Genomic DNA, 19706 nt, shown 5'->3' with positions numbered 1-19706 from the left:
AAGACGCCAGGCTGCCGCTTGACATCGCAGAAGAAGAAACGGAGCTCTGTCATGTAACTACAACAGAACCAAGGTTACACCGAAGATCCCGGATGAGAGTATGAACGACATCTGACAGAAACACTGCGTCGTCTTGTCTCGGTGAGAGAAGAAGCGCCACAGCTCGTTGTTTACAGGTTACAGTTGTTTGATTGTCCAATAGAAAACACCGGCGTTGACATGCTAGCAGCGTTAGCTAGTGTGCTAACCCTCAGCATCAGCATGACGGAGAAGCTCCTGTCAAAACTAAAAATAATTACAATAACGCACAGAACCGGTTTTTAGGCAGTGTGTAGCGTTTCAAACATTATTCCCTTCAACCTCGGCTGTGGCAGCGATCAGTGTCAGTAACATCCATGTGTACTGAGGCTGTCTCTGGTGTAGTTAGGTGATATTTATGTAGCTGTTATCAATGTGAGGACATACTAGATCATTCTGTAAGAGGAGTTTGGTGTGTGGTGCCTTCACGTCCACTCTGCTCACACAGCTCAGGGTCTAGCTGGAGGGTCAATCATCCGTGGTAAAGGTAAGTGACAGCTGTCAGCTAACGCCAGATGTTCTTCTCTGAATCAAACAGGTCGTGATGAGCATCCCGGGGTTCTTGTCCTCCGCTGCCCGAAGCCTTAGCCTTCCGTGTCCCACCGCCGGTCTGCTCTGCTGCCGGCTGCTGGTCCAGCCCAGCTCCATCAGAAGGTGAGTCTCCTATGAGAAGTACAGGTTGTGTCTGTTGTCCTGACTATCCAAAGTTTGCCCTCACAACATCTGCTGTTACTTACTCATCCTGTGGGTGAATGTTTGACAACGTTACATTATCTGTAGCCTGATACAGATGCATCTACTACTGCTGAAGCCAGTTTGTTTGAGACTGGGAGCAGGTTGGAGTTTACACACACTCAAACACACACACTCAAACACACACACTCAAACACACACACTCAAAATCAGGCCCCCGGGACTCCAACCCCACTCACTGGCTTAGAGTGACACACACACAGTGAGATCAGAGGGGCATTAACCTGAACCATCCGGTAAGTTACTTAGTTGAAGAACAGTGGGAACGAACAGTGAAAACACAGAGTTTCTCTCTGGTCCACAGCTGCTCAATGATCAGAAGGTTGGTTTGTAATTTGCTGGAGTTTCCTGTGTCCTCCCTCCACACTCCTGCTGACCTACTCTCACTTTAACTTAGTTCAAAATTCAAAGAAATTAACTATTAACGTGAACTAGTTAATTTTCATCTGTATGAACTGAACTTAAAACTAGTTCTTTTTTACTGGGGAACTGGCACAAAAACATGGAGGCTGTAAACAAAATTGGTGTTTTCATGTGTTTTGAGCATTTAACCAACACCTCCAATATTTGTGTCATCATAAATAGCGAAGACACAAGGATTAGGAGTGACAGGCTTTTTAATAATAATGTTCCAACGCCATAGACTTTTGTTGTCGTCCCAGTACCCAGGTGTTTTTCAAATGTGATTTGTCTGTTCTTTAAAATAATGCTACAAATGAAATAGCTCTCACCTCCATTTGTATGAGAGCAGCAGCAGATGCCAAGTGTCAGAGGTCAATATCCCATTATTTAAACACATAAAAGCAAAACTATCCACAAAGCTCGATTGGACAAGAGGTTAGTGTCAAAATACGTGGTTTCGTCATTTGGGGGAACTGGCCCTTTAAGTTGGCTCAGCGAGGGCAAAGGTTTGTTTCAAAGTTACTCGTCATACGAGACTGTCACTCTCTGTTTACTAACTCTTAAAGAGGATATTTGACTTTCAAGGCACCTGACAAAAACTGTCATTCTTTATTAGAAGAAATATGTCCTCCAAAAGACAAATGGACCACCTGGAGAGGACAGCAAGCAACTCCAGACAAAGTGTAAGTTGATATTTTGTGATTCATATACGTATCTGTCAACTGTGACATTTTGTGACATGACTGCATCAAATACGAATAACCCACCCTTTGACAAATTAACCCATTCTAAACAGCCTCTGTATCCTGCTCAAGTATGTGGAATGATAAATGAGTCAGAGACGGTGAAACGTTTGAGGATAGCTGTCCATCCAGACTTCAGCTTTAAAGCGGGACAGTGGTGAGTAGAGGCTCTTACAATGTTTCCACCAACTTGTTAAACATTCTCTGAAATTTGCAGAAACTGCCAAAGATATTCAGACCTGAGCTCACTTTGTAATTTCATTGTGCCTGTACTACTTGCAGTCACCACAAGGTGTGAGTGTTGTGTTTTATTTATTCTATCACTGGAGTTGAACTTTACCATGAACAGTTTCTAATGTTAGTCAGCATGCAGAGCTGATGTTGATAAAATGAAGACACTTGTTATCAAGGGATTTATAGACTCAAAATCCTTTGTCCAATAAGGACAAACAAAATAGTTGTTGACTTGATAAGATCATGTTTCCTCAAAGATTTGTGAAGAGAACTGTCGTATGCGACGTGTTGCAAATATATCTGCAGCTTTGACTTGAAAGATGCTGGAGAAAATGTTTTTGATCGATGCCTGACACTATGGGATGTTTTAGCTCAGTCTTATTTCTTGTCCTTTCTGCATTTCCATTTGTATCTGTGGTAATTGTCAGTCAAGTTCATTCACAATAAAATACATTAACAGTTGAAGGCAGATCCATAGTGTGTCAAAATGAAAATGACACAACCATCACAAGGATTTGTTTTACAGAGCTGCGCTGGAGGGTTTTAATTTTGTTTTGTGAACAGGTTTTAATAAATACATCTTATAAAAATAAGTTTTGATCAAAACTAGTACAAAGTTAAGCATTTCTTTAATTAGGCAGAGTTTTCCTTCCAAGTTTGTGTCTGCCAGTCTGTATTTGTAGTGATAATTAGTGTACCCTGCACGTGCAGAATATGTATATGGGGCCATACTGTAGGTGGGCGGTGGTGAGATATAAAACTGGCAGGCAGCTGCCCCGCGGCAACTGATAATGAATGTAAATAGATGGAGGATTTTTTAGTTCCAGTGTTTCTATAAAAAATAGCGTTTGGTAGTTGGTCTCCAGGTGGGAGAGGAGGAGGAGGAGAAGGAGGCTATGGTGGGTGGAACATATGCGTCTTCAGAGCAGATCCATATTTATGATGCCTCTGAGGGTTGTAGAGTCAGTGTCTCTCTCTGGTGTAACAGTGGGTCATTGTGTTGGTGGAACATGAGCCTGACTGTTAGCATCGTTGTTTTCCTCTTGGAGGGAGGGGGGTTAAGTCCACTCTTCTTGTTAATGGAACACTTTGAATACACTTACTAGTAGGCAACTTTCCATCTGCTTTGGTTTTGTTCTTCTTTTCTGGAACCACTGGAACCTGTTGTGCAAGGTCAAAGGTCACCACTCCACCTTCGTTCACATGTTGACCTTCAGTTCAGCACATTGTTATACTCTTCTCTTAACTATTGTTTCAAAATCTGAAAAGTCCACTGTTTTGCTGCTCAAATGAAGTGTGTTTATGGTTTCAACCAAGGGATTTAAGTTATGTTCAGACCATGTGCATGTTACTGCGATACATACTATACATTTCAATACAGTTACATTGAATTGCTCATCAGCTGACGATCATGTTTTGTGGTTGTGTGTAGGGTGGATTTCTTCATCCCCGGTGTGGAGAAGGTGGGAGGTTTCTCCATGTGCTCCAGTCCGTGTTTGCTACAACGGGAAGGGGTCGTTGAACTGGCCGTAAAATACACCAAACACCCCCCGGCACACTGGGTCCACACTACGGTAATTCTTCTTTTTTTATTCTTTTTAATAAGCACTAAAGCACCAGCATCGCGAAGTCTAGACACTAACGCACACCCTTTCCGACATTATGACGCACATTGAACTTCTAGTTTTCAGCTGGTAAATAGCCATTAATGTTTTTTTGTTTTTTTCTTCGTATAATGCAAGACAGCAAAGTGAGAGAAATGAAAAAAATGACAAACTCCTCTACTGGCAATGGCAAAGGCGTCTTTCACCTTTTTTTAACATGATACTATTTTCTTTTTTTAAAACTTCGCATACCTGTTAATTTTGGTGTAAAAGACGTTTATCAGTGCTCATGATGAAATGAAAGTTATTCGAGATAGCTGTTAGGTTTGCTTCTTTCCAGGAGTTGGAATATTCTCAGAAAGTAGATTTGTTCATGAAAAAGGAAGATTGCAGTTTTTTCTGTGTGAGAGAGAAGGTGAAGTAATTTCAAGGTGTGAGTGTTAGAAAAAGAGATGCAGAAAGCAAATGAGTGGAGCAACAGGATCAGGTGCTGAGAAGGGGATGTGCTATAGTTGGAAAATGAATACCGCTGCATAATCACACCACTGGTTGTTATACATGTTGAGTGTCAGAAGAAAAAAAAGCCAGATGATATTTTCAGATTTCCTATTTCATTCTTTCCTTTGTGTTCCGACCCTGCAGAAGCACTGAGTTGAATCAATATTTGGGTAATTCAGCCATAAAATACATTTTTTGCCCTATAACCTCTGAAGTGTTTCAGTCGTCTAATCACTGTCAGTTAAAGTGAGTTGATTGAAACTGTAGTTACGCTTAGAAGAGGACAGGATATATAAAAGTTAAAAGAAATTAATTCTAAATTTGTAATAGCTCTGTAACATTGGATCTTTTTTAATCCATTGTGTGACTATGAATTACACTTCCCTCTTTTTACTCAGATTTTCATAGCATCAGTTTTGATGACAGCTACTCATAAACTGCTTTGAGCTCCTGCATCTTGAGTAAATTAATAAATTCCTACTCCCTACCCGACAAATGGAAGATTGAGTCTTGGCCTGGGTATCCTCTGTCTACACCGGAAGCCACCAGATGCTAACTCATTGTCAAACTTTTGTTGATGGTGTCTGAGATCCTATTAAAAAATTAGCAAAGATTTTACTTCTCATGTCTCAGAAAAGTTTGGTTTCAGCTGCTGAGTTCACGAAAAAGGTTCCGAGTCCAAGCGTCCATCTCTTTAACGTCTGCTGCCATCACTTTTTTCCATATATTTCTTTTCCATTTGAAATGTTTTTTTTCTCTTCCCTCCCACATCTCAGTGTGAAGTGGGCTCCCAGGTGGCCATGCGTGTTGGCGGGGACTTCTTCTTTGACCCGTCACCTTCTGATCCCTCTGTGGATTTGCTTCTGGTGGCTGGCGGCGTCGGGATCAACCCTCTGTACTCCATTCTGTTGCACGCTGCAGATCTGCAGCATCTCAACCACTCCTCCGGCAGCGCTGACTACAACATCGGCTCTGCTCACCTCTGCTACAGCGCCAAGAACACCCACGAGCTGCTCTTCCAGGTGTGTGTGAGATCAGTGGGAGGAATTTTAGGAAACGTTTGACCTTAATTTTTACTTAAATCTCTGAATATCTCAGTTATGTATTCAACATTGTTCCGATGTGTCTGCTATATAAAGGAAAGTGAGTTGCAGTGTGTAAGGATGGAACAAATGTATTAAGACCTAGCCTCTGTGTTCCCAGAGCTCCATCATGGAGGCGTGTCGGGAGTTCCCTGACAAGTTCTCCTGTGACTTCCACGTCACGCAACAGAGCACAGATGTCGACCCACACCTCCAGCCATTCATCAACCGTAAGTAAAGCCCACACACTCACACATACTTTTATTTGTATAGCTGGGATGACTGAGTGACTGTCACATCGTAGCACAGCCTGTCTTTGTTGATTTATCTGTGTCATCTTGTAGAACAGACACTATCAAAGCTCCACGTGGGAGACTCTGGGCACTGACTCTTGATTAATTGTGTCTCTCCTCAGGTGGGAGAATCACAGAGGAGGAGCTGCGGGCTCATGTGGACCCACAGAGGACTTTGTGTTACCTGTGCGGGCCCCCGCCCATGATCGAAGCCATTTCGAAAACCCTCATGGACCTCGGCCTCTCGAAAGACAGGATCATCTTCGAGAAGTGGTGGTAGAACCTCCGACAGTTTGCAGAAATCAACAGGAGGACACACAAGGTGTGGCAAGAACGGAAAGGAACCGAGATATTCCAGCGATGTGGACATAAATATGAGAGCTCGAGCAGCTGAGGAAATTCATCCTCTGATCCCTGCTGCTGCAACCTGTGCCTGAACCAGCAATAGACCCCCGGGACCGCCCACGCTTCTGTTATCAGCTGACTCCGAGAGCGGTTTTTATTTTATTTCTCATCCTTCAAAAAGGAAGACTGAAAAAGACAGTAAAACTTTAAGACATTTTTACTGCCTTGCTGAAGTGACCCCTTCATTATCATGATAGACACATGTTACATACCTTCAGATTCCATATTATCAGCCTCCACTTGCCTGACTGAGGTTCTGCTTAAACAGATTAATAGGTGATGTTTAGTTTTACCCAGAATTCTTACCAAAATATTGACGCACCAATTAACCTATGCAAGCATGTCTTAAAGGATTAGTTTGACATTTTGGGAAATGCACTTCTTCGCTTTCCTGCCAAGGTTTATATGGGTAAATGACGCCACTGTGTTTGGTAAATATAAACCTGCAGTTAGCTTAGAATAAAGACAGTAAACAGCAAGAAACTGCTTTTAAGGTTCTCTCCAAAGGAAACTAAGCTCATTTCACAGGCTTATCTCATTTGTTTATTAATCCGTACAGTGTAAAGCAGACATTTTTGTACTTTTACGTGGGGTCACGTGTCGATGAATTGCCAGGATGTCAATCACCCAGATCCAGCACATAACCTCCTTCATAATACTGACATTTGTTTTTACACAACAGTTAAAATCAATCAAGCCGCACCAAATTGCCCACTCTCGTTGATATCGGTTCTTTAAATATACCTGATTGTTTTCATCAAGATCTCTGGATTATTCCCTGGGGAAGTGGTGAAAATGTCACCCCATAAAAACATGATTTTCGTTTAAAACAAACAGGAGGAAAAAAATGGATTAACTGATAAAAACAAATACAGTAGGAGGGGTCAAATTTGAGCGATGAATTATGTGATTTGATTAACTTAAAGCTGATTTGACTAAAACTGTTGTAATATGATGAAAACATAACCATGTTTTATCATTTCCCACAAAATTGTCATTATCATTGTGGGTAAACAGCCTCAAGTGTTGAAGTAACACAAAATAACTGAGGTTTTAATTTAGAATTAATAATGGAGGTGATGAAAAATGTGTGGTGTATAGCCGTTTGTACCATTGCTATTTTCTTTTCAAACTGTATCGCTCAGATAATCAACTGTGCTGTGCCTCCATCCATTATTCACAAAAACCTGACTGACATTTATTTAAAACATGCAATTTAAAAAAATCATAAATAATTCCTTACTCTATTTTATGTTTACTTCACAAGCTCAATTTCTATTACTCCTCATGGGCTGTTTGCTCCTGTCCATTTGTTTGATTTAATAACCTCCTCAGATGAGGTAAAAAATTAGATATGTGTCTTTAAATATCCAGGCCAGTGGTTTCTCCCTGTTTCTAGTTAACACTTGAAATATATCTTTACCTTAAACACTTTGCAAGAAAGCAAATAAGCACATTTTTCTAAATGTCAATCTACTGCTTTCAATTCTCTAGAACCGAGAACCCTTGAACAATAGCAAAGTCTTCTGTTTTTACACTGCACTGAAGTGTTTGAGTGATTTTCATTTATACAAATACCTCTGATACTAACTTGATAAAATGTTTTAAACCACGTGTGTATATACTTAGTGAAATACCTCAGCGCTATTTAATTGCAGACTTGAAGAGGTTGGAGTCGTTTGAGTTACAATGGAGGGATTGTTTCCACCACTCGCTGTATTTTTAGAGAAAGAAACTTAACACATCTCTCCCACACACAGACGAGTGTCCCGGCCTGTTTTACTCATTTACACTATTACATGCAAACACATCCACATACCCATGAACAGTTTCCCATCCCAGGGTGGAGTGAGTATCCCATGGTGCACTGTAATGGAACCTCCAGGTGGTCTCCGATTCGCTTGGATCACTGAACGTCCCTCGGAGATGGTAGCGGGCTTCTTGTTGTTGTCTCTGTGGGGGCAGCGCCGTTGAGACTCATTCGAGTCATTGCTGCATTTCTTCCTCGTGTGAGGAAAACTGTTTATGATGGTAGCGTGACATTTAAAGGAAATAAAGGAAACTGAGTCGATCTGGGTTGACACTTATATTGACCTCTGCTTTCATATAAAGGCTTGTCACATTACTTGCACACAGTAAGTAATAAAGAGCTGATTGTAAATATACATTATTTCAAGTGTAGAAAGGGCCAGTTCACTCAAATTTTCAAAAAGCATTTCCTCATTTCTGTGTTATTTTAGCAAATGGACCATTTGATTTGTCCAGGTTTTGAAACCAAGAAAATAAAATAGGTCACTGCACACAGCACTGATTGCATTAACGTTAAACTGATAGAGTTTCTAAGGAAAGTGCCAAGTTGAGAGCTACTTTTACACTGGCTCTAATGACAAAATACTTTGAGTATTTACATGAACCGGCCCTTTAACATTTAGCTTCCCAATAGAGCGTACTACATACACCACATACTACTTTACTGCAGTGTAGAGAATTCATAATTTATGTCATCTTTTGGCCCAGATGAATTAAATATTATAAAATCTTGACTAAACATAAGTTAACAGATACAGTATTTCCATTCTTTTAATTTTTAAAGCAAACTCACCTCCACTCATAATAAATTACCTCAAACATCTTTGGCTTATCTGAAGTAAAACTGTGGTTTATTGGCCAACACATAACCAGATGCAGATTTATCAGATGAGCTCTAAAGTGGTTTACTTCACACTTTTTTCTCCTGTCTTTTTTTTAGTTAACATATAAAAATACAAACAGCCCAGTGAAATCAATACTCCCTTTCTAACAGCCCTATCACAAGAAAGTAGTAAAATACAACAATGGGCAAGAAAATAATACTTAAGGCTTCAGACTGGAGACTTTGTGTGGTTCAGTCTCATTTCATCTCAAACACATCAAACAGCAACACTGACCCAAAGCAGAGAAACTGCACAACAAGTTCCCCTTTTACAGGAGCTACAACCTGAAAGCCTCACGTCCTAAACAGAGCAGACTGATGTAACAGTGCGTGATATAAATACAGGATATCAATGTCCACAGAGGAACTAAAAATCCAGCTCAACAAAACACTCCTTTAAAAGACTCTTCTTTAGGTCTTTTAAAGGAGGTTTCATTCTTTTTGTTCCCAAGGTTTCAACAGACGCCGGAAAACAGCTGCTGTTTGATGCGCTCTTCCGTTTTCACCTCCTCCCTGACCCCTCCGCCATCTCTCTGACACACATCTGTCCATCTCACACACTTCTCCTGCTTGGACAGAGGGATCACATCAATGTCAGTTTCCTCCTCCTGGTCCTCAACAGAAAACCTGCTCCCTGATAGGAACACGGAGCCCCTCTGATGTCCCACGTCTTCCTCCTCCTCCTCCCACTCCTCTCCGCGCTCCCGGAGGCTCGCCCTATCGCTCCTTCCGCCATCCCAGCGCCTCCTCGCCTCTGCTTCCTCCTCGTTTGTGTTTCTTCTCAACCTGTCCATCTCTACCTCTATCATCAGGGACCTGATCTCTCTCTCGTCCTCGCCGGGAGAGTTTTTCTTTGCCTTGCTGCGACCCCTGAGGTTCAGCATCTGAAATCAAACAGATGTGTGTGTGACAGTTTTGCGCTTTGTGCCGCGTCTTTCTTCCTCCTATGTCTCCAGACACCTGCCAAACCACAACAAAGCCTCTCTCATTGACGCCTCTTTCCTGTACAGTTTGAGGCCGACTAGTCGCCTATTATTAGATGTTTCAGGAGCGGGTTTATATTTGCTGTACATCCCATATTTAGCAACTTGACTTTTTAATGGCACCTTTTGTGACATAAAGTCATGTATCCTGGAGGTACAACAGAGACAAGTGACAGATGAGCAGCGAAGATGGAAGGAAAAAGGGGAACAAACCTTGAAGTCTTTTCTCTTGCGTTGCAAAATGGGTCTCTGAAGGAAGAGGATCTGCTTGGTCGACAAACTCCCGTCACTGCAGAGAGAGAGGAGCAGCACTTTCACTACTGTTACAATCTGATGAGCCGGCATATCGCTACATGTATTGAAATATGTTTTTTTGTTCGCTGTGGTTTGTAAAGTGACAGATTAGCGACTGGATTCTTTTTGTTCGCAGCTCCGATGAATTTCAAACGTGGTTTCATGTTGGGATGAGCATGTGATCGTGGTTTGTCAGATCTCAAACCATCTGTCGTGAGAGTCTAAACCGTCAGCACGAATCCACAAAACAGAATGACACAGGAGAGAAAAATATTAAGTCTGAACCAACAAGGTAATAATTAGTCTTTGCTCTGATGATCAGATGTAAGGAACAAGAATGAGACTCATTGGAGTGCATCCCTCCACCATGCAAGGCCCAACAGTCCCCTTAGATTCATTTAAGCTGCAACAAATTCTTCAAGTCCTTCTGTATATACCTGATTTTTGTACATCAAGATCCATCAAGATTATTCTCTGGGAAAGGTGTTTATCTACTAATTCTAGAAATCTCTGTCTGTCTGTGAGTGGAATGCACATCTCAAGTCGAGAACCATTCATCTTATTGGCTTCAGGCTTGTGTAGTTAAGGACCTGAGGAAGTGCAGAGTCGGATTTGGACACGCCTTTAAAGTGGCGACTGGGGCTCTGACCCAGCTGCAACTCAAAATTTTTGATCACCAAAACTGTCCTCTTATGACAGTCGAACTTCACCGAAGTTTAAAAAACAGGTCAAGGCTCTTTGTGCAGCAGTTGAGCCGGTCTTTACTTTTACAGTTTAAGAAAGAAAGCTACAACCGAAATTACCACAGACAGAAAAGCCCAAACAGGAATGTTCAGAAATGTAGGTGAAAAAAAGTTCCTGGATCCACCCCTTTGTTGGGAGGATTTTATGGATTCTTTCTTGATCTATGTCTCATCCTTCCACCAAGTTTCGTGGAAATCCTTTCAGAAGTCTTGACGTAATCCTCCTGACAAACACCAAACCGACCCCTAAAAGCTGCAGAGGAGGGCTTTACAGGAGATTTGAGTAGATGGCAGTAACATTGACATCTACGGATGCAGTCCTGTACCTGTTGGTCTTGACAATGGGCGTGGGTAACACACACATGAGCCTCCATCCATACGGAGCCAAAGACTGGAGCAATGGGATGTAGTCTGTCTTGACCACCACACCCTGAGCAGGAGAGAGAGACAGAAACTTCACTCACACCAACTGCATACAGTCATTCACACAGTATAGTGCTCTTTAATTGAAGCAAAATTAAGCTGAGCCACATGCACGTGCACCCTTCTCTGCTTCATCTCCACTCTTACGTAATGTCAGACAGAAAACAGCTTAAGCCTTCAGTCACAAAAAGATTTCTCAAAGTGCACATCTTCTCCAGAGTATTAAAATCCCAAAAGACCCACATCAACAACGGTCCACTGCTCCACCACAATGGCATCGTAGGAGGTGTCTGTGGTCTCCTCCGCAGAGCTCTGGAAGATGAAGACACTGTCCACAGATGAAACGCCTGTGTCTGCAGAGAAACCGGGACAAATTGGAGCCAGATGAATGGTGGAGGATGGATGTGATTCAGATGCTCCAATCTCTCACTATTGATCCCCACTTTCCTGTATAAGCCTGCTTATTCTATGGGTGACTGAACAGTGACTTACAGTGTAAGCCGTGGACTTACGGCACATGACAGAAATGCTCATTACCCACCAGTGAAGCAGAGATCTCCTGAGCAGCTTTTCCTCTTGGAGGAAATTCCTCTAAGAGTTTGAACTATTCATTTAAGAAAGACGAGTAACAGGGGAATGGCAGCTGTCAGTCATGTTAGTGGCTGCTGCACTGACTTTGGTGATCCCTCAAGTTTTCATCTTTGACATAAAGTTCAACGTAGGTGAACTTCAATGGAATAGTTTTTATATCGCCAAGGACGGTATATGTTGCATTCGTATTTTGTTAGTGTTCCGCCCGGCTGAGGGGAAATCATAAAAAATGACTTCTCCTTCTTTAACCACTTTCAGGCGCAGTTAGTTAGCAGAATTATGTAAAAACTACTCAACTAGAGGTGTGGGACATGTTACAAGGATCTGAATGAGAAAAAATGTTTAGGGGACTGATATTAAGTATGTGCAATTAGATGCAGATCCAAATAAAAATCCGAAGCGAGTGAATTTGAATGTGGTTTTATAAGGGGACTGTTGGGCCTTCTAGTTATTTTGTGCGAATAGTTGGAAGTTTGTTGACACTAAAGCCAGGAAGGGATTAATTTAGCTTAACATACAGACTAAAAGTTGGGACAGCTCAACTGGCACAATCCAAAGATTAAAGAAATTCAATCCACTTACATAATGACACTATCATATTATAGCCTATACAATCAGGTAATAATAATTTCCTAAGCTTCCTGTCATCTATTCTGCCAGGATGTGATAAAGAGTTTTGCTGTACCACATCTGTCTGGTGTTATTGCTGTGCCCTTGCAACCCACCGTTATCATCTCCAAGGTGGAAAAACCCGTCGATGAGGCGGGCACCGCTGGTGAAATGCTGCGTCATGTGGTCGAGCCAGTGCGCATCGACTTCTGTGATTAGCCCCGCCTCCTTCTGTAGCTGAAGTGGCACCCTCAGCGAGTAGAACCTCAGAGAAGTGTTCAGCTCTCCCGTGTGGTTGTACAGGGCAAAGAGCTGCATCCCTGCAATCACAAAAAAACAGGGAAATTAGGAAGTGGACCAAGATAGATCCACTTCGTCAAACAGAGAGGAGGATGGTTACTTACGAGCCTGTGCTGGTGGTGAAGTTGTGTTCTTATCTTTCTCTGAATTCTTAAGACAAATATGGTTGTTGTTGTGTGTCGTTTCTCTGCTTTGTCTATCCGTACAGAGCGAGCTGAACTTTCTTTCATGGCTGCGCTCGAGTTCTGGAGAGCTGAGCCAGCCGTCTGGGCTTGAACCTCGTTTTTCTCTCTGGTTGGGAAGGTGAAAGTGTTTCTCTGTGGAGTCTCTGTGCTCTGGTACGCAACGCTGCTGCTCTCTGAGACGCAGCTGGCTCCCTTGGGTATCTGCTGGGTTCGGACTTGGACACCACTGATCCGTGTCCACGCCAGGCTTACTGTGATGTTGAGGTTGGTTTGTTGATTCCAGCGACTCTTTCAAAATGATGTGTGAGGTCTGAATCTGTTCGTTTGGCTCCTCTGCGCTGAGCTCTGAACTCAGGGTGGGACTCAGAGTGCTGAAGTCCAGTTCTCTGGGCACCAAAGGCTGCGTGTTACATTCTCCCTTTTCATGATCTAACTCTTGAGGTTCAAAAGGGTGATCGTCGGGTTCGGCCCCACTTTGATGTGGTTCTGTTAGATCTGTCGGGCTGGTGGTGGCGCTGAAGGGGTTTCGATGTATGGGCGAAGGGCTTGAGTGTAAGGACGAAAGCTCCTCAGGGTCCCACTGCCCCAGAAAGCAGGGTGCGCCACCTGGCTGCTGAAGAAAGCCCACAAACATCATCCCTTGCTCCGCTACATCCTGGATCTGTAGAGGCAACACACCCCCACACACAACATTATCACCTATACACACACACCAATACACTGAATTAGAATCAAATCTGAGTGACAGATGAATATAAAACACGACATCCGCAGCACCAGAAATAAATTGACAGTCTCTTCAACTACAGTCAGACAAACAAAGCCTCATTTACACACAAACAAAGGCTGACGTATGCAGAGGAGATATTTTGCAAAATAACAACCTACCTAATCATCTGCAAAGATCAAATATTCAAATGACAAAAGGACCTCATTATATCAACACATCTGCGTGTGTGCGTATGTGTGTGTGCGTGTGTGTCTCACTCCCTCCCATGGAGGCTCTGGTGGTTAATTGTCAGTTGATATTTGGGCTGACAGTTTTAGACAGACTCTACAGGAGAGAAATCAGATCGCAATATAACAATAATGAGACACATCTTCCCCTATCTCTTACATCTTCTGACACTCACACATTATTATTATAAACACACACACACACATCATATTTATAAACAGTGTCTATTACATCCAATACACACACACACACACACAGTTTTATCAAATGAGTATGTCCACACACTGATTGAGTGTGTTAGCTAGCGAGAAAAATAGAGGTACAAAATCTTAAAACATACACACCCACACACATCTACACTCCCACACACACCCACACACACAATCCAGTGCACTCCATCCGCCCGGTACCGCTCCTGGTTTCTTATCTCGAACTCTGGCTGCTTGTGATCTGATTGGTTATTCATGTCACGTTGCCAGAGCCTATCACATTATACTCAGTGATGTGCATTTCCATCCAATCAGGTTTCCCTTTGTGCTCTCTGGGTGTTCAGATGCAAATCTACTCAATAGAGCACATTTTCATTTCCCATCACAGGACTTTTAGCAAATTCATGAGCGGACACTAAAAGTGAGTTTTACAGCTGGTAAATGCCAACGATGACGCTGTGTTTGGCAGTGTGTCGCGGGGTTAACGCTCACTATTGTTCACTCATAAATACTGTAACCTTCCACTCATTGTCTAGCTCCTCCCTTTTGTTTATCAGCCACGGGAGCTTGAATAGTGTTGCAGCAGATGCAACTAGTTGGAATCCACTGTTGCTGGTTTATTTTCCTCTCATTCCAGTCAGGTAAATTTACAATATTTTCTAAAAAGGAAAATCTAATTTGCTCCATTTGAATTGGAGAGGCTCTGGGTGTCAGGGCCAGGTTGTGGGTTAGCATATGGCATGCACAGGCAATTACAGGCAGTTGCCTGTAGCTTTTTGAGCCCCGTAATGTTTGCTTCACTGGCACAGCAGTGCTGCGCCACACAGAAACACACAGTGCAACAAGTACGCAGACAGGAGGGGTGTAGACTCCATCAGTTTAGTGCTGTACAGCAGGAGGGGGAGACTGACATTTAAAATATCAAAATGTACCAAGAACTAAAGTTACAATTTTATATGAACACATTTACATACAAAACTGGTCTTTGCATTGAGTTAGTATGAAAATGTTTGTCATTTGGACCAATCACTCGCTGTGCTAAACTAACTCTACCACCTTGTAGTGTGCTGAGATGAACACTCAGGAAAATAAATCCAGCAGCATTTTCAGTGTTACTGATTAAAAAAGTTCCAGGACAATTAGATGTGGACGCTCTGTAGGGATGAGGTGTAGCCTCATTGTTGCTCTTACAAATTGGCTTGCTGCCTTATCTTGCCTGAATGAAAATCCTTATCCCGTTATGCTAGTTTGTGAGAGACATATTTCATATTAAATTAGAAGAGATAAGACTTTCCATTTGCAAGTCTTGCATAACTTTCAATGACCTGTATCTTCTAAACCCTCTCATTGGACTAACTTCAATATGTCGATCACTAGATGGTTGTTTTCTTATTCTTAACCATTTTCTTATTTCATCTGTTACCTACGTCAAGGTTTGTTATGTTTGCTTGTTTGTTAGTTAGCAGGAGGACATTTTCCAGAAGGATGTGTAATGGGTTAAGAAAGAATTCATTAGATGATAGTGTGGATCTGGATCAGGGGGTAGATCCTGGATTTGTTTTCATTTTCTTTAACATTTTGAAAATCAGACATGTTTAAGTGACTGATATTTATGATTGTGTGTAATTTGGTGCAGATCCAAATAAAGATCCTGAGCAAGTGAATTTTACTAGCTCAGGATCTTTGGGCGGAGATATGCAATCTACTGAGTGCCATTCTGGTTAATATTGTCCCATTCTCCTTACTCCCCCTACAATTGACCAGCCTCATATTTATGTGGGGAGCAGTGGTAAGTTTGTTAGGCGGTACTGGGTCCTCTATAGGTTTGGATTTTAGGAACAGTTCTCTTTATTTTATTTGAAATATGCTTATGGGTACATTTTATCAACCTACCTGTGTGTTACCTCACATAAAATGATGCCATGTGTATTTTAAATTTGGACAAAAAGCCCTGTAGTGTCTGTTTGTGCACTCTATATCTGAACATACTGACTGAGCTGATGCATAATAAGTGGTAGGAGTACCAAAGATGTATCAGTGCGTTCCTAATACTCTCACACCGGATTAAGCAAAAAAGTGCAGATTTAAAATATTCCCATCTTCTTGTAACTGAGGCATTTTGTATGCTTCAGTTAGATTTGTCGTCGCGTGTGTGTTCGCCGCAGGGCCTTTCCCTCAAATAAGTCGAGCAATGTGGAGCCTGTGCACCCCGAAGAGATGCCTCATTACTGAACTCCTATTCCAACAACCCTGAAAATTACAGTCTCACAGAGTTTGAAACTCAGCCACTAGATTCTATTAGAAGAATACTAAGTGCTTTGTTTGTACAACACAACAAAGATCATTATTTTTATCCCAACCCACAGTATTTGAAGACGAATCCATGCAAAATGAACAGTGTGAAGTCTGACTACCTTTGTTTGTTTGTTGAACTCACCCTCTTGACGTAGCTCTGGATCACTTCGGGGTCTGCGGCCTGGTGACCCGCCACACACACATCCGTCTCCAGACGGTGTCGTGCCCACCTCAGTTGGCTTTTCTCTGAACTACAGGGTGAGAAATGAAACAGCTATTCATTCTTATGAAATGTTCCTTTGCTTCATTTGCTTTCTGTTTATTATCGCCAAAGCAGATGCAGCACACAGTAACATTACAGTGTAAATGAGCCTTGACTGTATAGATTCTGGTTGACATGCTCGTCTTCAAGTGCTCTCATTGGCCAAGAATGATCGCAGCAGAAAGATAATGTCAATTCTGGAACAGGATGAATTTTCCATTTAGGAGAGCACACATTCAACATGATCACAATAGACTTATTAGACAGAAAAAAAGGACTGAATTTCTTTCTGCTTCGCTGCAAGACACCATCATAAAAGGAGTATTCAGATTTGGCTCTTCAGATTCGGATTGAGGTCAGTGAGAAGGCCGTGCCAATATCTTGTGCTCTGAGGCATGAGTGACATTCCCGGCTAGATTTCAAACAGTAGATCTGTCAGATTTCTCTTCTTCCACTTTTAGGGTTTTTGATGAAAGAGGAGGCGGTGATGGGGAGATAAAAGGCGAAGTAAAGGGGACGAAGAGGCGCGAGGAGGACAAAAGAAAGGGGGGACAGCCATCAATGAAGAAAGGAGATGAAAGGATGGAGCGATGGGTTTCTCTCATTCAGCGCGCCGTTCCCCTCTGGCGAGCACTGATGATGCAATCAGCCGTCTCCACGGTGACAGGTGCCAAGAAGCAGCAGGACCACTTGGCAGGGGGGGCATCAAAGGAGCAGCCCAGCACCTGCCCGTGCATTACTGCGTTTGTGTGTGTGTGCGCATGCAACACACCATTCGTTAAATTCACAATGAAAGAGCACATTGAACTCAGGAGGATGCCTAAAACTGTAGTGTCAGCAGCGTAGTTCCTTTAATTGCAAAGAATAAGTGACAACAAATGGAAGCCTACATGTGTAACTTTGGTTCTCTGAGTGAAAAAATACAAAGACTGATCCTCAAGAGTCACAGATACTGTCTTTACCTAAATTATCATAAAGTTCTACGAAGCTGAAATCAGATATACGCTGGAGAGAGTTGATGTATTATAGATCACTTGCATGTTTTGGAAATGTCACAAAATATCCATGTGTTGGGAAATGGTATGTGGTAAGTGCCTGTGGTTCGTAATTATTACTTTCACATTTGAATAACTGAGACTATAAGCAGCGAAATGTTATGGAGGGTTGGGACATGACCCAAGAAAGAAAAATTAGAAGACTGATAATTATGAGTTTGTGCAGTTTGGTAGGGCCCAAATAATAATCTGGATCTAGTGAATGTGGTTTTCATAACGGATCTGTTGGGCCTCTCGGACCGTCTTTAAAGTCACCAGAAGAAGATACTACAGAAGAGGGGTTAAAAGTGAAGAACTGAGTTAAAGAACAGCTTTGCAGTATGGGATGTCAAACAGTATATTTTCATGAACAGCCAAAAGTGAAAGAACTGGGACAATGAGCTAAAATTAGACATTTTTTGTGGCTGTCTCGTGTGCAATTAATTTTAATCTAGAGAAGGTGAAGCGCAGAATTGTTCTTGTGATAATGGGATTTCAATTGGCTTCCAAACAATGAAGTTGCAGAAGCTGCTACCTAATAGCTTTTCCGTGAAGCTGGTTCCAAATAAATCATCTTATTTATCTTAATCAAATCACTCTGCGGTGTAAATCTTTCAAGTCAAAACAGTTTGCAGTAGAGAGACACTGATGACAAGGGTGTGTTTAGCTTGTGTACCTTGGCGTCTCTCGGACCAGCACCGCCCGGTGAAGCTGCCGCTGGATGTGCGCGTGGCTAGGGCCAGAGGGGTGGACGAATGGGTGCACCGAGACCAGGACGAACCCCTGCGCATAGAGCTCCCTGACCTGAACCGGCAGCTCTCTGACCGAGGACAGGCATAGCACCGATGACACTGGCACCTCTGTGGGGGGGAGAACGGGTGAGAGAAAAATAATTTCATCAGGAAGGGATGAGGCTACTAGTTATGATGTGGATGTGAGAGAAAAGGGGAAGTAAAAGGCAAGGTGTTTGGAAGAGGATAAAAGCTGGAGCAAAGAGGAAGAGGGGGGGAAAAAAGAGGAAAACAGAGACAAAGGGTGTGAAGGAACAAAGACAGAGAGCATGTTGCTTTATCCTTATCCCCACGGAACAACACATGGCATCTTCACGCTAAATCTGAAACTAATTACACCATGACTATTAGCCTCTGTCCTGGCAGTCTGGATTTTGGAAAACACACACATGCACTTCAATGCATGCTGGGAAGTCCTCATTTGAACATATCATTTCACCTACACTAACGAACACAGTACACACAGTACACACACAGACACACACATCAAAAGGGTTGGAAGACAATGCTATCAAAGTGTCTCTTTTGGCATGTGGTATTAGCAGCAATCACCAACACAGAGCTGGTTGCCTTATTATCAAACACAATGGGAAGAAAACCCCTTCACTTCATTGGAAATGGTTAGTGGAGCTTATCTTATAGAGGGAAACTGTCACAGCAAATCCACCAGGGTGGGCTCAATGTTTGGCGAGAACCGCCCTCTCGGGGTCGGTGCATTGTGGCAAGGCTTCCTCTCTCTCTCTCTGTTCACAGGTTTTTAAAGGGAACACATGTATGTATGGGCTGTGTGCACTTCTGTATCACTGAGTGAAGCCAGGTGGGTTTGTGTGTGAGGGAGAAAGAGAAATAGGAGGATGGGGAATAAAAGATGAGAGGTGAAGAGAAGGGAGACTAAGAGAGAGGCAGTTAGCATAGCAATGTTGGAATAGAGGGAGAGAGAAAGAGATGAGGCTGTCTGTGCCTGAATGCTTGTCATCCTTTCCCATTCAATCTCATTTGCATGGGTCTGGAGAAGAAAATAACCTGAATAAATTAACTTGACACACACACACACACACACACAAAAACAAAACACACACGCAGGAGATGTGCAAGCCATCTCATTTTCAATTTGTTCTCCATCATCTGGCGCATACACACATGGATACCACCACATGAACACACACTCCCCTGACTCCATACTCAGTTAAACAATGAGAGGAAAATAAAACTAAAACAATTCCAGAGAAATTCCGACCATCACAT

The 19706-nt window shown here is 42.5% G+C and overlaps 2 protein-coding genes across 5 annotated transcripts in view; one reads left to right on the top strand and one right to left on the bottom strand.

Annotated features, from left to right (window-relative positions):
* Position 1: 1 nt before the first annotated feature.
* On the top strand, positions 2–8163 carry oxnad1 (oxidoreductase NAD-binding domain containing 1). Of its 2 annotated transcripts, none has more exons than XM_020109213.2 (8): positions 2–141; positions 617–732; positions 1850–1916; positions 2030–2133; positions 3643–3784; positions 5089–5334; positions 5516–5624; positions 5810–8163. In XM_020109213.2, exons 2-8 carry the CDS (start codon positions 623–625, stop codon positions 5965–5967), a joined length of 936 nt encoding a protein of 311 aa, XP_019964772.2. In that variant the 5' UTR covers positions 2–141; positions 617–622; the 3' UTR covers positions 5968–8163. The 2 variants fall into 2 exon arrangements, with proteins under 2 accessions (XP_019964772.2, XP_069372174.1); XM_069516073.1 differs by having other exon boundaries at positions 40–176.
* The window catches only part of rftn1a (raftlin, lipid raft linker 1a), a 26564-nt gene continuing 14829 nt past the window's right edge, over positions 7972–19706 (bottom strand). For 2 of the 3 annotated variants that reach the window (XM_069516064.1, XM_069516065.1), the window contains 8 exons: positions 18347–18530; positions 16517–16625; positions 12832–13573; positions 12544–12747; positions 11471–11580; positions 11131–11234; positions 9981–10056; positions 8166–9668 (listed from right to left, as the gene is read on the bottom strand). In XM_069516064.1, the coding sequence (XP_069372165.1) occupies positions 9240–9668; positions 9981–10056; positions 11131–11234; positions 11471–11580; positions 12544–12747; positions 12832–13573; positions 16517–16625; positions 18347–18530 (1958 nt within the window). In that variant the 3' untranslated portion in view covers positions 8166–9239. Of the gene's footprint in view, positions 8112–8165; positions 9669–9980; positions 10057–11130; positions 11235–11470; positions 11581–12543; positions 12748–12831; positions 13574–16516; positions 16626–18346; positions 18531–19706 lie in introns of those variants that run through there. The other variant, XM_069516067.1, reaches the window with a different exon arrangement.

This window comes from Paralichthys olivaceus, chromosome 20 (assembly GCF_024713975.1).
Source record: "Paralichthys olivaceus isolate ysfri-2021 chromosome 20, ASM2471397v2, whole genome shotgun sequence".
Taxonomy (NCBI): Eukaryota; Metazoa; Chordata; class Actinopteri; order Pleuronectiformes; family Paralichthyidae; genus Paralichthys; species Paralichthys olivaceus.
The sequence above is the reverse complement of the archived record's forward strand: the minus strand, read 5'-3'. Positions and strand labels throughout refer to the sequence as shown.

Bases quoted from the DNA above. Each gene is read 5' to 3' on its own strand.
- oxnad1 (XM_020109213.2), top strand. From the start codon at position 623: ATGAGCATCCCGGGGTTCTTGTCCTCCGCTGCCCGAAGCCTTAGCCTT. The intron at 2,134-3,642 runs GTGAGTAGAGGC...GGTTGTGTGTAG, and splicing joins AGCTTTAAAGCGGGACAGTG to GGTGGATTTCTTCATCCCCG. The intron at 3,785-5,088 runs GTAATTCTTCTT...CCCACATCTCAG, and splicing joins CACACTGGGTCCACACTACG to TGTGAAGTGGGCTCCCAGGT.